The sequence below is a fragment of the Thalassophryne amazonica genome, chromosome 3 (assembly GCF_902500255.1).
Source record: "Thalassophryne amazonica chromosome 3, fThaAma1.1, whole genome shotgun sequence".
NCBI classification, from domain to species: domain Eukaryota; kingdom Metazoa; phylum Chordata; class Actinopteri; order Batrachoidiformes; family Batrachoididae; genus Thalassophryne; species Thalassophryne amazonica.
The window spans coordinates 86,044,000-86,059,572 of NC_047105.1; the positions used below are offsets into that span (position 1 = coordinate 86,044,000).

The window sequence follows — 15,573 nt, forward strand, 5'->3', positions numbered from 1 at the left end:
GTCCGGTGCCAGACCAGCTGACCGCTGTGTCCTGCACATCAGCCGGAGAACATGCAGTGCACATGTGTGCGGGCACTCACACCCTCATGAGGACCGGCCAGCATTTGAGCACGTGGCACAGTGTGAGCTGCCCAGTTGACTGATGTCAGTTCCACCACGTAAATTATACTTTGCATGACAGACAGAAGGAGCAGAAATTACATAAAACACATAAGGGTGAAGGCGTGAACTCATGCATGTCTGATCGCTTTGCTCATATGCTTTGCTGTGGACACAGGGCCTGTCAGCTGACCGCCGACTGACTGACAGCTGGACGTGACCGTGCACGCAAGGTGTTACATTACAACACAGACATCAGACAGATGTAGGTCACACACATAATAATACATGCATGCAATTAAAATCACAGAACAAAGCAACAGAAGGTGAGCCTTTTTTCTGTGACCTGCCGAGGTCCGCTGACAGACGTGGGCATGTCTCCCTGCAACATGCAACTGTTCAAATATCTCTGCTCACAACTCACAGCTGTGGAACACCTGTAGTGGCATGTAGGATATGAAGTTCTATAACTATAGCGCGAAGCACAGACGTCGGCATGCTGTCCTCACATGAGAATAAATTCAAACATATTGCTTCAGATGACCGTCGCATCAGCGCACCACAAAGCTGCTGAATATCATGCCATGCAGGAAATCACCGACTCTTCATGAGACGAGTGCATCAGGTAATTCATGTAAAACATAAAAAAAAGAACAGCAGTCCACGACATTTCATTACTTCCTGATGTATGTCTAGGCTGAGGCTAAATCCGCTCTTTATAAAAGGAATTATGTTTTATAAACTGTGGTGTTTTAAATTTATTTTCCTCCGCTGTTGTGTGCATGACTTTCCACATGCTTTCACTGCATTTGTGTGCGTGAACACGAGTGTGCACGGAACCATTGCTCAGCGGAAGCTATAGGAAGCGTTTAGAGGCTGTCATTTCTACAAAATCTCAACAAAAGGATCTACTAAATATTGATGTATTTTTTTCTGTTGGGGTGCCCAAATTTATGCACCTGCTTAATTTTGTTTAAAGAATTATTGCACACTTTCTGTAAATCCTATAAACTTCATTTCAATTCTTAAATATCTCTGTGTTTGTCTGCTATATGATATATTTAACTGAAATTGTTGATCTAAACAACCAATGATTTATAAAGGAAAATCATGGAAATCATCAGGGGTGCCCAAACTTTTACATACAACTGTGGGTGTATATATATACATATACATATATATATATATATATATACATATACATACATACATATATACATACATACATACATATATATACATACATACATATATACATACATACATACATATATACATACATATATATATACATACATATATATATACATACATACATATATACATACATACATATACATACATACATACATATATACATACATATATATATACATACATACATACATACATATATATATACATACATACATACATATATACATACATACATATATACATACATACATACATACATACATACATACATACATACATACATATATACATACATACATATATATATACATACATACATACATACATATATATATACATACATATATATATACATACATATATATATACATACTATATATATACATATATATATATATATATATATATATATATATACATACACACACATAAAATATTACAAAACAAAATCATAAAGTTAAAAAAAAAATGCTTGATGGCTGATAACGAGTTCATTCTTCCTTTGACAATGAAGAATGAAGGAGGGTGGCAAGACACCCAGCGGTGTCTTGCCACCCTCCTCATTAACATAAGCACTGGTGGGGAAGCCGGTTTACATGCCACCTACTACACATCCACATGTTGTACTGGGTTACAGTGTTGCCAGTAGCAGGTTCAATGCTGACACTGACCTGATCTAAAAAAAAATGAGACCTGAGAAAGTACTTTGCAATAAGTAAAATTGAGAACTGCAGCATCTCATTTTAGACTTTTGTGAATGTCACGCCATTTAACGTAACACATTCTTAGACAGCTGAAAATACTTCTGTACATGCATGTGTGTGCCAGCCACCATATACATTTAGCTACACACTGAAATATGTTGTAAACAGTATTATTGTTGCTTGCTGACAAGTAGGAGTAAAAATGCGTCGCACCTGTTTCAACAATGCAGTCCAGACAGGAGAGTCCTGGTTGGTAGCCTCCAGAGCGAAGGTAAAGGCTGATTGTGAACGGTTGTCCCCTCCTCACAATCAGACGATCGGCACCGTTTAGATCTGTATGGTGATCTTTGTTGTTGAACTCACACTCCAGATTCCAGTTTTCAATGTCCAGAGCTTCAGAAAGAGCATAGCAAGATTAGAGCTGACATACAGCATACCAATCTTAAATACAACATATGGATCAGTGATGGCCACAGCTAACCAAAAAGTTAGCTTCACTAAACCACCAATCTGTATATTATACTGGATTGCTCGTTGGCCAGTATTTTTGAAGAAAATCGGCCGCCATATTACCACTTGTATGTGCCGCTCCTGAACGTTCTTTTCTACCGATCTTTAATCAGGTGCATGCAACTTTATTCTTTGTGATTTTGTAAAAAATAAAAAAAATTAAAAAAATTCCTTAATGTGCAGCTATAAATTGCGCAACTCGGCAGATCAGAGGCTGTGGACAAACATTTCACCTGTGAGTATGATTGAAATGGAAAGTAATGAACAATAATTTGAAGAGTTCTATCCCTTATTCCACCATATAGGCATAGATAATAATAGCTGGCTTGGCTTGTGTGTAGCCTCATGTTGAGTTTTGTGTTGGACAAACTATTTTAAGACATTTATCAGGTCTACTCGTGCATAGTTTTGGAGATTTAGGCGATGTTGCAACGAGCTTCATTGCTAATATTAGGCTGTAGCTTATATAGAGCTATGCGTAGTAAATATTGTCATTGCAGGGGACTAACTCTCCTATAGCCAGTTAAGTGGTGTTTTATTATTTCAGTGCAACTATTTAAAAAATCCACTATTGCTATATTATCCATTATGACTTTTTTTTTAATCCACTTTTGTTCTTGTTCATATGACAAATTCAGTGGAACGCAGGGCTTTTTAATATATCTTAACATTGGCTAAAAAAGTAGCTCTATTTATGTCTCAAAAATATGCAAAAAAGTTGGTGATACAACAACTATTTTTTCCTGTAACAAATATACATGCTGGAAAGATGGCAACCATCCATTTTACTGCCGTGTGTGTGTGTGTGCATGCAATGCTATAGAAATCTTCTGTTTGGATCCTATCAGTATCAAATTTTTTGTCCTGATGGTTTGGGTCTTTGTGCTCAGCATATTTAATACATGTTTCATTGTGCATTTAGGAGAATATTCACATTGTCACTTTAGATGGGTCGGTGTGGGGGCTGGGTGTATATCGCAAATATCTACACCTGATTATCCAACCAATCGTGCCTGTGTGAAATAAACCCAAAAAGTGTTTGTTTCTATATTTTCATGTTGTGAAAAATATTGTGGCCTCTGTTTGCTTAAAGTCAGGAAGTCTGTTTCCTAATTCCCACAAGCTCATGATGACTTATTGTGGCTTCACTTTCCAGACTTTACATGAACATAACATAACCACTGTTCAGGTTGACAGTTGCTACAGTTGACTGGACTGTCTGTGTTGAGTTACCAAGACAGTGTACAAACACAGTGTCACTCTTTTTCTTCAGTGTGACTAAAAGATTCCCACCCTAGGATTTCCTGTTTGTTGTAAAACTTACAGGTCCTCCTATAGCACCGCCCTGGTCCTGAGCTTCTCATGGACATGTCAGGAGGTTAACCTCTCCCATATGTTATAACACCCTCGACCTCTGTGACAAGGTTGAGGCAGCAGTGTTAAAGCAGGGCCAGGCTTGCCTAAAGTCTCTATGCAAAAAATTCCTGCTGTTTTACGTGACATCCGTGGGAGAACTCGCCAAATTTCTCAACACTCTGATGTTTTACTGATGTACATCTTGGCTGTGTTCCCATGGTTAGTACACCTAATTGGGGGAAATGCCTTAAACATGATAACATTGCAGATACTGGCATATAATCAGGAGATTATGGGAATTTACTTTCACCCTGGGCATGCAATCCAAATGTTTGACTTGTGCAAATATTAAATACATATGAATAGTGCAATGGAAAAAAAAAAAAAAAATCACACTTTATTAAGAACCATCTGGAGACAGACGTGCTGCACATCAGTCCAAGAAGTTATTACTTTACGTATTTTTACTCACATTTTAAGGAATCGGTCCAATAAAACAGATCTTTAGCTCACAGATGGGAAAACATTCACAAAGATTACTAAAATATGACCAAAAACATTCCACAATAGAGGATATATGATCGTATGGGTGCAACAGCAGAAACTCTCCCTGCAGGGTATACAACATGGCTTCATTCTGGTTACGTAATAGTCATCAACTACAACTTTTGTTCGACTCTCATACTCCAGTTCAGGGATATATCATTTGATGTTAAGCATCAGTGGCATGGATGATTTTCATGTGGTGTGATGCCAAACCGAATGCATCTATCTATTGGCGTGGACTTCATCAAGTGACCTAACCAGGCCAGTTCTCTAAAATAAGATGCACGTATGAATAGCTTCCATTATGCTGATGCTGTCTTCTTCATTGAGCTTTAAAAACTTGCAAGCATTTATCTCAGCTGCCAGCCGTGACCCCTCACATCAGTGAGCAGAGCTGTGGCCAAATAAGGAAACAAAAACTAAATCTAGATGGGCTCAACTGGGCACCAGCTCAAATAAACCAACTCCCATTGTGATGATAATGTTCAGTCAGAGCACTTCAATGAACATTATTACATGGAACTGAGAGCTTAGTGTAGAACACAATGCAAAAAAACAACAAAAAAACTGCCAGTGTCATTATTGCAAAGTTCATTTAGTAAGAATGACATTTTTCTTGACATTATTGATTATCTACACCATAATGACTTTAACATGCTGACATTATGAAGAAAAAACAGCCATAACTTCAGATCAATTATACAGTGTTAAAATCTCCAAGTTAAGTATTTCATGAGTCTCAAAGTGTTATTTTAACACTCTGTGTCTCAAATCATGCAGTGTTGCAGTAAATTCTCAGAGCTGATCATGTTACTGCCGAGCTATCTTGAATTTACTGTGGTGGCACTATGACAGTGCTATCACCTCATTTCCACAAGGTTGTGGATTCAAACCCAAAGCCTTCAGCTGTGAATATTTATATCTAAATTATAGCTTTAAATCTGTACAGTGTTAAAAATACACTTCCCTCCACTGATGAGCCATAACATTCCACCACCATCTACTGGTGTTTGGTTCTCACTGCAGTATTGTATCACTTCCTGTTCCGGAGCACAGCGGTGCTTTGCTGTATCTGTTAGCTGTTTAATCTGCGTAGTTAGATTGATCTAGATAACGATTTGTTTCACAGTGCAATCTTCACATGCCTTAACTAAAGCACTCCCTCTGCTGAATCACCTCTAAATTATTTACACATTATTCACTTTGTGTGTTTTTAGGAATCCGCTAGCTTAGCGCAGCTACTAGGTCTTAGCCGGTTTAGCATGGCGGCTTCTCCTGTCTCTCCCGCACTTTTCTGCTCTGGGTGTGAAATGTTTAGTTATTCCTTCACCTCCTTTAGCAGTAACGGTACTTGTAATAAGTGTAGCTTATTCGTAGCTTTGGAGGCCAGGCTGGGCGAATTGGAGACTCGGCTCCACACCTTGGAAAATCCTACAGCTAGCCAGGCCCCTGTAGTTGGTGCGGACCAAGGTAGCTTAGCCGCCGTTAGCTGTCCCCCAGCAGATCCCGAGCAGCCGGGAAAGCAGGCCGGCTGTGTGACTGTGAGGAGGAAGCGTAGTCCTAAACAGAAGCCCCCTGTACACCACCAACTCGTTCGCATTTCTAACCGTTTTTCCCCACTCGGCGACACACGCGCCGAGGAACATACTCTGGTTATTGGCGACTCTGTTTTGAGAAATGTGAAGTTAGCGACACCAGCAACCATAGTCAGTTGTCTTCCGGGGGCCAGAGCAGGAGACATTGAAGGAAATTTGAAACTCCTGGCTAAGGCTAAGCGTAAATTTGGTAAGATTGTAATTCACGTCGGCAGTAATGACACCCGGTTACGCCAATCGGAGGTCACTAAAATTAACATTGAATCGGTGTGTAACTTTGCAAAAACAATGTCGGACTCTGTAGTTTTCTCTGGGCCCCTCCCCAATCGGACCGGGAGTGACATGTTTAGCCGCATGTTCTCCTTGAATTGCTGGCTGTCTGAGTGGTGTCCAAAAAATGAGGTGGGCTTCATAGATAATTGGCAAAGCTTCTGGGGAAAACCTGGTCTTGTTAGGAGAGACGGCATCCATCCCACTTTGGATGGAGCAGCTCTCATTTCTAGAAATCTGGCCAATTTTATTAAACCCTCCAAACCGTGACTATCCAGGGTTGGGACCAGGAAGCAGAGTTGTAGTCTTACACACCTCTCTGCAGCTTCTCTCCCCCTGCCATCCCCCATCCCCGTAGAGACGGTGCCTGCTCCCAGACCACCAACAAGCAGTAAAAATCTATTTAAGCATAAAAATTCAAAAAGAAAAAATAATATAGCACCTTCAACTGCACCACAGACTAAAACAGTTAAATGTGGTTTATTAAACATTAGGTCTCTCTCTTCTAAGTCCCTGTTAGTAAATGATATAATAATTGATCAACATATTGATTTATTCTGCCTTACAGAAACCTGGTTACAGCAGGATGAATATGTTAGTTTAAATGAGTCAACACCCCCGAGTCACACTAACTGTCAGAATGATCGTAGCACGGGTCGAGGAGGAGGATGAGCAGCAATCTTCCACTCCAGCTTATTAATTAATCAAAAACCCAGACAAAGCTTTAATTCATTTGAAAGCTTGACTCTTAGTCTTGTCCACATAGATGCTGAGAATGACAGCCTCAACACTGCATTTAATCTATTATTAGACTCAATTGGCTTCGCTCAAAATGTAAATGAGTCCACCCACCACTTTAACCATACTTTAGATCTTGTTCTGACTTATGGTATGGAAAGTGAAGACTTAACAGTATTCCCTGAAAACCCCCTTCTGTCTGATCATTTCTTAATAACATTTACATTTACTTTAATGGACTACCCAGCAGTGGGGAATAAGTTTCATTACAGTAGAAGTCTTTCGGAAAGCACTGTAACTAGGTTTAATCAATCAATCAATTTTTTTTTTTATATAGCGCCAAATCACAACAAACAGTTGCCCCAAGGCGCTTTATATTGTAAGGCAAGGCCATACAATAATTATGTAAAACCCCAACGGTCAAAACGACCCCCTGTGAGCAAGCACTTGGCTACAGTGGGAACTCCCTTTTAACAGGAAGAAACCTCCAGCAGAACCAGGCTCAGGGAGGGGCAGTCTTCTGCTGGGACTGGTTGGGGCTGAGGGAGAGAACCAGGAAAAAGACATGCTGTGGAGGGGAGCAGAGATCGATCACTAATGATTAAATGCAGAGTGGTGCATACAGAGCAAAAAGAGAAAGAAACAGTGCATCATGGGAACCCCCCAGCAGTCTATGTCTATAGCAGCATAACTAAGGGATGGTTCAGGGTCACCTGATCCAGCCCTAACTATAAGCTTTAGCAAAAAGGAAAGTTTTAAGCCTAATCTTAAAAGTAGAGAGGGTGTCTGTCTCCCTGATCTGAATTGGGAGCTGGTTCCACAGGAGAGGAGCCTGAAAGCTGAAGGCTCTGCCTCCCATTCTACTCTTACAAACCCTAGGAACTACAAGTAAGCCTGCAGTCTGAGAGCGAAGCGCTCTATTGGGGTGATATGGTACTACGAGGTCCCTAAGATAAGATGGGACCTGATTATTCAAAACCTTATAAGTAAGAAGAAGAATTTTAAATTCTATTCTAGAATTAACAGGAAGCCAATGAAGAGAGGCCAATATGGGTGAGATATGCTCTCTCCTTCTAGTCCCCGTCAGTACTCTAGCTGCAGCATTTTTGAATTAACTGAAGGCTTTTTAGGGAACTTTTAGGACAACCTGATAATAATGAATTACAATAGTCCAGCCTAGAGGAAATAAATGCATGAATTAGTTTTTCAGCATCACTCTGAGACAAGACCTTTCTGATTTTAGAGATATTGCGTAAATGCAAAAAAGCAGTCCTACATATTTGTTTAATATGCGCTTTGAATGACATATCCTGATCAAAAATGACTCCAAGATTTCTCACAGTATTACTAGAGGTCAGGGTAATGCCATCCAGAGTAAGGATCTGGTTAGACACCATGTTTCTAAGATTTGTGGGGCCAAGTACAATAACTTCAGTTTTATCTGAGTTTAAAAGCAGGAAATTAGAGGTCATCCATGTCTTTATGTCTGTAAGACAATCCTGCAGTTTAGCTAATTGGTGTGTGTCCTCTGGCTTCATGGATAGATAAAGCTGGGTATCATCTGCGTAACAATGAAAATTTAAGCAATACCGTCTAATAATACTGCCTAAGGGAAGCATGTATAAAGTGAATAAAATTGGTCCTAGCACAGAACCTTGTGAAACTCCACAATTAACTTTAGTCTGTGAAGAAGATTCCCCATTTACATGAACAAATTGTAATCTATTAGACAAATATGATTCAAACCACCGCAGCGCAGTGCCTTTAATACCTATGGCATGCTCTAATCTCTGTAATAAAATTTTATGGTCAACAGTATCAAAAGCAGCACTGAGGTCTAACAGAACAAGCACAGAGATGAGTCCACTGTCCAAGGCCATAAGAAGATCATTTGTAACCTTCACTAATGCTGTTTCTGTACTATGATGAATTCTAAAACCTGACTGAAACTCTTCAAATAGACCATTCCTCTGCAGATCAGTTAGCTGTTTTACAACTACCCTTTCAAGAATTTTTGAGAGAAAAGGAAGGTTGGAGATTGGCCTATAATTAGCTAAGATAGCTGGGTCAAGTGATGGCTTTTTAAGTAATGGTTTAATTACTGCCACCTTAAAAGCCTGTGGTACATAGCCAACTAACAAAGATAGATTGATCATATTTAAGATCGAAGCATTAAATAATGGTAGGGCTTCCTTGAGCAGCCTGGTAGGAATGGGGTCTAATAAACATGTTGATGGTTTGGATGAAGTAACTAATGAAAATAACTCAGACAGAACAATCGGAGAGAAAGAGTCTAACCAAATACCGGCATCACTGAAAGCAGCCAAAGATAACGATACATCTTTGGGATGGTTATGAGTAATTTTTTCTCTAATAGTTAAAATTTTGTTAGCAAAGAAAGTCATGAAGTCATTACTAGTTAAAGTTAATGGAATACTCAGCTCAATAGAGCTCTGACTCTTTGTCAGCCTGGCTACAGTGCTGAAAAGAAACCTGGGGTTGTTCTTATTTTCTTCAATTAGTGATGAGTAGAAAGATGTCCTAGCTTTAAGGATATGATTCCTTCTTTGTTATGTTCTCCAATGCCATATACCAACACGGTGCAGAGTAGCTACCTAAACTCTGTGAGCGAGATAGAGTATTTCATCAGTAGTTTTACATCCTCATTGAGCACAACTTTGGATGCTGTAGCTCCTCTGAAAAAGAGAGCCTTAACTCAGAATTGCCTAACTCCGTGGTATAACTCACAAACTCGCAGCTTAAAGCAGATAACCTGTAAGTTGGAGAGGAAATGGCGTCTCACTAATTTAGAAGATCTTCACTTAGCCTGGAAAAAGAGTCTGTTGCTCTATAAAAAAGCCCTCCGTAAAGCTAGGAAATCTTACTATTCATCACTAATTGAAGAAAATAAGAACAACCCCAGGTTTCTTTTCAGCACTGTAGCCAGGCTGACAGAGTCAGAGCTCTATTGAGCTGAGTATTCCTTTAACTTTAACTAGTAATGACTTCATGATTTCTTTGCTAATAAAATTTTAAATATTAGAGAAAAAAATTACTCATAACCATCCCAAAGACATATCCTTATCTTTGGCTGCTTTCATTAATGCTGGTATTTGGTTAGACTCTTTCTCTCCGATTGCTCTGTCTGAGTTATTTTCATTAGTTACTTCCTCCAAACCATCAACATGTATGTTATTCCCCATTCCTTCCAGGCTGCTCAAGGAAGCCCTACCATTAATTAATGCTTCGATCTTAAATATGATCAATTTATCTTTGTTAGTTGGTTTACAAATGATCTTCTTATGGCCTCAGACAGTGGACTCATCTCTGTGCTTGTCTTGTTAGACCTCAGTGCTGCTTTTGATACTGTTGACCATAAAATTTTATTACAGAGATTAGAGCATGCCATGGGTATTAAAGGCACTGCAGTGGTTTGAATCATATTTATCTAATAGATTACAATTTGTTCATGTAAATGGGGAGTCTTCTTCACAGACTAAGGTTAATTATGGAGTTCCACAAGGTTCTGTGCTAGGACCAATTTTATTCACTTTATACATGCTTCCCTTAGGCAGTATTATTAGAAAGCATTGCTTAAATTTTCATTGTTACGCAGATGACACCCAGCTTTATCTATCCATGAAGCCAGAGGACACACACCAATTAGCTAAACTGCAAGATTATTATCAGGTTGTCCTAAAACTTCCCTGAAAAGCCTTCAGTTAATTCAAAATGCTGCAGCTAGAGTACTGACAGGGACTAGAAGGAGAGAGCATATCTCACCCATATTGGCCTCTCTTCATTGGCTTCCTGTTAATTCTAGAATAGAATTTAAAATTCTTCTTCTTACTTATAAGGTTTTGAATAATTAGGTCCCATCTTATCTTAGGGACCTCATAGTAGCATATCACCCCAATAGAGCGCTTCGCTCTCAGACTGCAGGCTTACTTGTACTTCCTAGGGTTTGTAAGAGTAGAATGGGAGGCAGAGCCTTCAGCTTTCAGGCTCCTCTCCTGTGGAACCAGCTCCCAATTCAGATCAGGGAGATAGACACCCTCTCTACTTTTAAGATTAGGCTTAAAACTTTCCTTTTTGCTAAAGCTTATAGTTATGGCTGGATCAGGTGACTCTGAACCATCCCTTAGCTGCTATAGACTTAGTCTGCTGGGGGGTTCCCATGATGAGTGTTTCTTTCTCTTTTTGCTCTGTATGCACCACTCTGCATTTAATCATTAGTGATTGACCTCTGCTCTCTTCCACAGCATGTCTTTTTCCTGATTCTCTCCCCTCAGCCCCAACCAGTCCCAGCAGAAGACTGCCCCTCCCTGAGCCTGGTTCTGCTGGAGGTTTCTTCCTGTTAAAAGGGAGTTTTTCCTTCCCACTGTCGCCAAGTGCTTGCTCACAGGGGGTCGTTTTGACCGTTGGGGTTTTTCTGTAATTATTGTATGGCTTTTGCCTTACAATATAAAGTGCCTTGGGGCAACTGTTTGTTGTGATTTGGTGCTATATAAATAAAACTGATTTGATTTGATCATTGTGACCACTCAGAGGTAAACTGAATAACATTGATTGTCTTGTTACAATGGCACCTGTATGTGGGTGGGATATATTAGGCAGCAAGTTGACTGTGACAAGGGCCAGTGATGGCTACACAACTGGGCTACACCATCTCCAAAAACTGCAGGTCTTGTGTGATGTTCCTATTCTGTAGTTGTCAGTACAAACAAAAGCAGTTCAAAGAAGGAAAACCTGTGAACTGGTGACAGGGTTATGGATGACAAATGGTCATTGATGTGTGTGGGGAGCAAATGTGTTGGATGTGGTTTAGTGGAGTCCATGCATAAATGGGTCAGGGCTGTTTTGTTGGTAAAAGTGGGACCTACCCAGTACTAGTCAGATGGTCACAATGATATGACTGACTGTTGTATGTCTTAGGGCTCTATCTTTATGTTGGACGCAAAAATAATTTGGCATATAAGCACAAATCCATCTGGAACATGCCACAGGGCATATTGTTATAGCAGTAAAAAAGCAGTGCAAATGAGGTTGCAGAGTGCACAAGGACTAGTTTAATGCTCCACATTATGCAGCCGATATAACGGTTGGCCAATAATGGAGGATTTGAGCCTTTCAAGAACATATCAGTATCTGCATTATTTTTGCAATGTGAAAACTGTTAATTTTCCAAATAAACAATGTAGAAAAACACTTTAGCTGTTGGAAATTGTGTCATTGCAGAACTTGTCCAGCAGAAGGAACTTCAACTGCATTGTTTACGATGCTGTCAGGCATCGCTGGGACCCCAATCACACCTTAGTTATGTAAGATACAAGCAACAGAGGCAAAGCGAAAAGCTGCCATTCATTTTCAGTCAGTAATGACAAATGGGGCTGAGATAGACAAGAAGTCTATTTTATGCAAATGCTGAGTGATGCAACTCAGCAAATAACAATCCAAGTGAAGGCAGTGCCGTGTACCTTGGTTGGTTGTTGGTTATATTTATAGTTATTTGTAATGAAGTTCATGGTTAAACTGTAAAATATCAAGCCTCAATTACCTTTCTTTGTCATGAGTTTGAAAGTGAAATATTAGAAGTCATTGTCATATATATATATATATATATATATATATATATACATACATACATACATGAGGTCTGTCCAAAAAGTAACAGACCTTTTTATTTTTTTCAAAAACTATATGGATTTGAATCATGTGTGATTGCATCAGCCAAGCTTGAACCTTCGTGCGCATGCGTGAGTTTTTTCACGCCTGTTGGTTGCGTCATTCGCCTGTGGGCAGGCTTTGAGTGAGCACTGGTCCACCCCCCTCGTCAGATTTTTATTGTCAGGGAAATAGCAGAGCGACTGCCGCTTTGCTCCATGAAATTTTTTTCAGAAACTGTTAGAGACAGCCAGTTGGAAACCATTCAAAAGATTCAGATGGCTTTCGGTGAAGATTCTGTCGGCGTCACGCGGATTATGGACTGTTAAAACCTTTTTAAAGATGGCCCACAGCGGCGGAGGGCGCGCAGCGCACCAAGCGGCCATCAACAGGCTGGAACGACCAGATCTTTTCTAAACTGAACGCTGTGTTGATCCGGGACATCGTGTGACTACCACAGAAATGGCAAGAGAGCTAGACATAGCACTTTTGCGGCACATTCCACTGTTACAGGAGATTTTGTAATGAAAGACATGCGGAGGATTTCGCGCATCGGCACGGAGCTGCTCACGGGGCACAACAAAAAAAAACACCTCCGTGTTGGAAGTCTCACAGGACATGTTGTGGCATGTCCAGCTGTTACACAATTTCTCGGATACTCACTCAACTGAAAAGCCATCGAAAGCCGTCTGAATCTTCCGAATGGTTTCCAACACGGAGGTGTTTTTTTGTTGTGCGCCATGAGTGGCTCCGTCCCGATGCGTGAAATCCTCCACACGCCTTTCATTACAAAATCTCCTGTAACAGTGGAATGTGCCGCAAAAGTGCTATGTCTAGCTCTCTTGCCATTTCTGTGGTATTCACACGATGTCCCGGATCAACACAGCATTCAGTTTGGAAATGATCTGGTCTGATCATGTGTCGATGGCCGCGCGGTGCGCCGCGCGCCCTCCGCCGCTGTGGGCCGTCTTTAAAAAGGTTTTAACACTCCTTAATCCGTGTGACGCCGACAGAATCTTCACCGAAAGCCATCTGAATGTTTCGAATGGTTTCCAACTGCCTGTCTCTAACAGTTTCTGAAAAAAAAATTCATGGAGCAAAGCGGCAGTCTCTCAACAAGTTCTCTGACAAAAAAAATCAGACGAAGGGGGTGGACCAGTGCTCACTCAAAGCCTGCCCACAGGCGAATGACGCAACCGACAGGCGTGAAAAAACTCACGCATGCGCACTAAGGTTCAAGCTTGGCTGATACAATCACACATGATTCAAATCCATATAGTTTTTGAAAAAATAAAACGGTCCGTTACTTTTTGGACAGACCTCATATATATATATATATATATATATATATATATATATATATCTATCAGGATCCTAAAATTTTTTTACTGCCTAACCTTTGTTTTGGTATAACCCCCCTCCATATAGTAACATCATCCAATTGCATAGCCATCTGTCTCCCCTGTCATTGACTGAGATGTGCCGCCTGAACCTGGTTTCTGGTATTTGGAAATTGAGAAATAATTTGATTACTACTGTGTGTGAGGTGAATTAACAATGAGGAGTTTGCCAGATTTTCTTGTAGACTTGCATGTTTTATCACATGTCAGTGCTTAGTAGAGAAGCTTGAATCTTCGACTGGACTGGGTTGCTTGACGCGAGGACGTTTTGCTTCAAATTGCAGAAGCTTCCTCAGCTAAGATTCTTGCTCTTTTAGCTGAGGAAGCTTCTGCGATTTGAAGCGAAACGTCCTCGCGTCAAGCAACCCAGTCTAGTCGAAGATTCAAGCTTCCCTACTATGGAAACCACCTGGACAACTGAGAGCCTACACAGAAACATGTCAGTGCTAGAAATTCAAGAGCCTGCAACAGCCAGAGGGTGGCTTTGCTAAAATATTTGTGGATGACACAGGCTGACCTTTGGAAGTGTTTCAGGGCAAAGGTGAAAGTTTGACTGTTTTTGTGTGTGGAAGTGAGTTCACAGAGTCTTTAAGGAAACTATTTCTCAGCAGTGCTGGTTTGAGTTGATGGCTCTCAGCTGCTATAATTGTTTTAGTCCCAGAACAAAATCTGTTCCAACATGAGAGTGTAAACTATTTGACATGACCTCAGCATGCTGAGTGCCTACACCTAAGTTAATAAAGTCATAAGCACTTTAAGCTTCTGATGCAGATGGAAGGCACTATATAAATGCAGTCTGTTTCCTGTTCACTCACTGAATTTCAAAAACAGAATTCAATTCTGATGAGTCTGAATAATATTCTCAGCTACAATAGATCCAAACTAATTTGTGAGGAAATGCATGAGTCTGAATTCAGCCTCATGTAGGCATTTTTCAAGAAATGTTCATTTAGTATTCAAAAGCACATGTACTTTGTTCAAAACTCAAAATAAGTGGCAGTCAAACCTACCTTGTGCCATGATGACTTCGGTGTCCACTGAATAAAGGGCAATCCACAGCACAGGCACAAATAAGTGTCTGTTATCTTGCTGTTATTTGTAGTCCTCCTCGTGCCTGCGTCATTATGACACTCCCCTTAAATAAAGCAGGCCCCGCTGCTTCCTTACACACACACACACAATTTGTAGTGTTCTCAGCTGTTATTGCCGTCTTCATCACAGAGCTGCAACTGTCTACGCTGCATCACTTTATCATCAGGCGTGTTCTATGAGAGGAGGCTGTGGCTCATCATTACCAGCACCTGCATCATTTAACTGTGACTTAACGTGTGTTGCAAAACTTGATTTCTTTGAGAGTAAATATATATATATGTGTGTGTGTATAATAAAATTAAAAACCCACATGTAGAAGACTGCTACAGTGTTAAATCTAAATATGCATTGTTGCTGAATTTTTTTTTAACAACCTGTCTTCTCTTAGAGCTGTACAAAAAA

The 15,573-nt window shown here is 40.2% G+C and overlaps 1 protein-coding gene across 1 annotated transcript in view; it reads right to left on the bottom strand.

Moving 5' to 3' along the window:
• Window positions 1–15,200, bottom strand: part of tgm2b (transglutaminase 2b) — a 46,522-nt gene extending 31,322 nt beyond the window's left edge. The window contains exons 1-2 of the mRNA XM_034167025.1: window positions 15,090–15,200; window positions 2,214–2,393 (exon numbers count right to left, since the gene is read on the bottom strand). Coding sequence (XP_034022916.1) covers window positions 2,214–2,393; window positions 15,090–15,099 — 190 coding nt within the window. The 5' untranslated portion in view covers window positions 15,100–15,200. The remainder of the gene's footprint in view (window positions 1–2,213; window positions 2,394–15,089) is intronic.
• Between the last annotated feature and the right edge of the window lie 373 nt (window positions 15,201–15,573).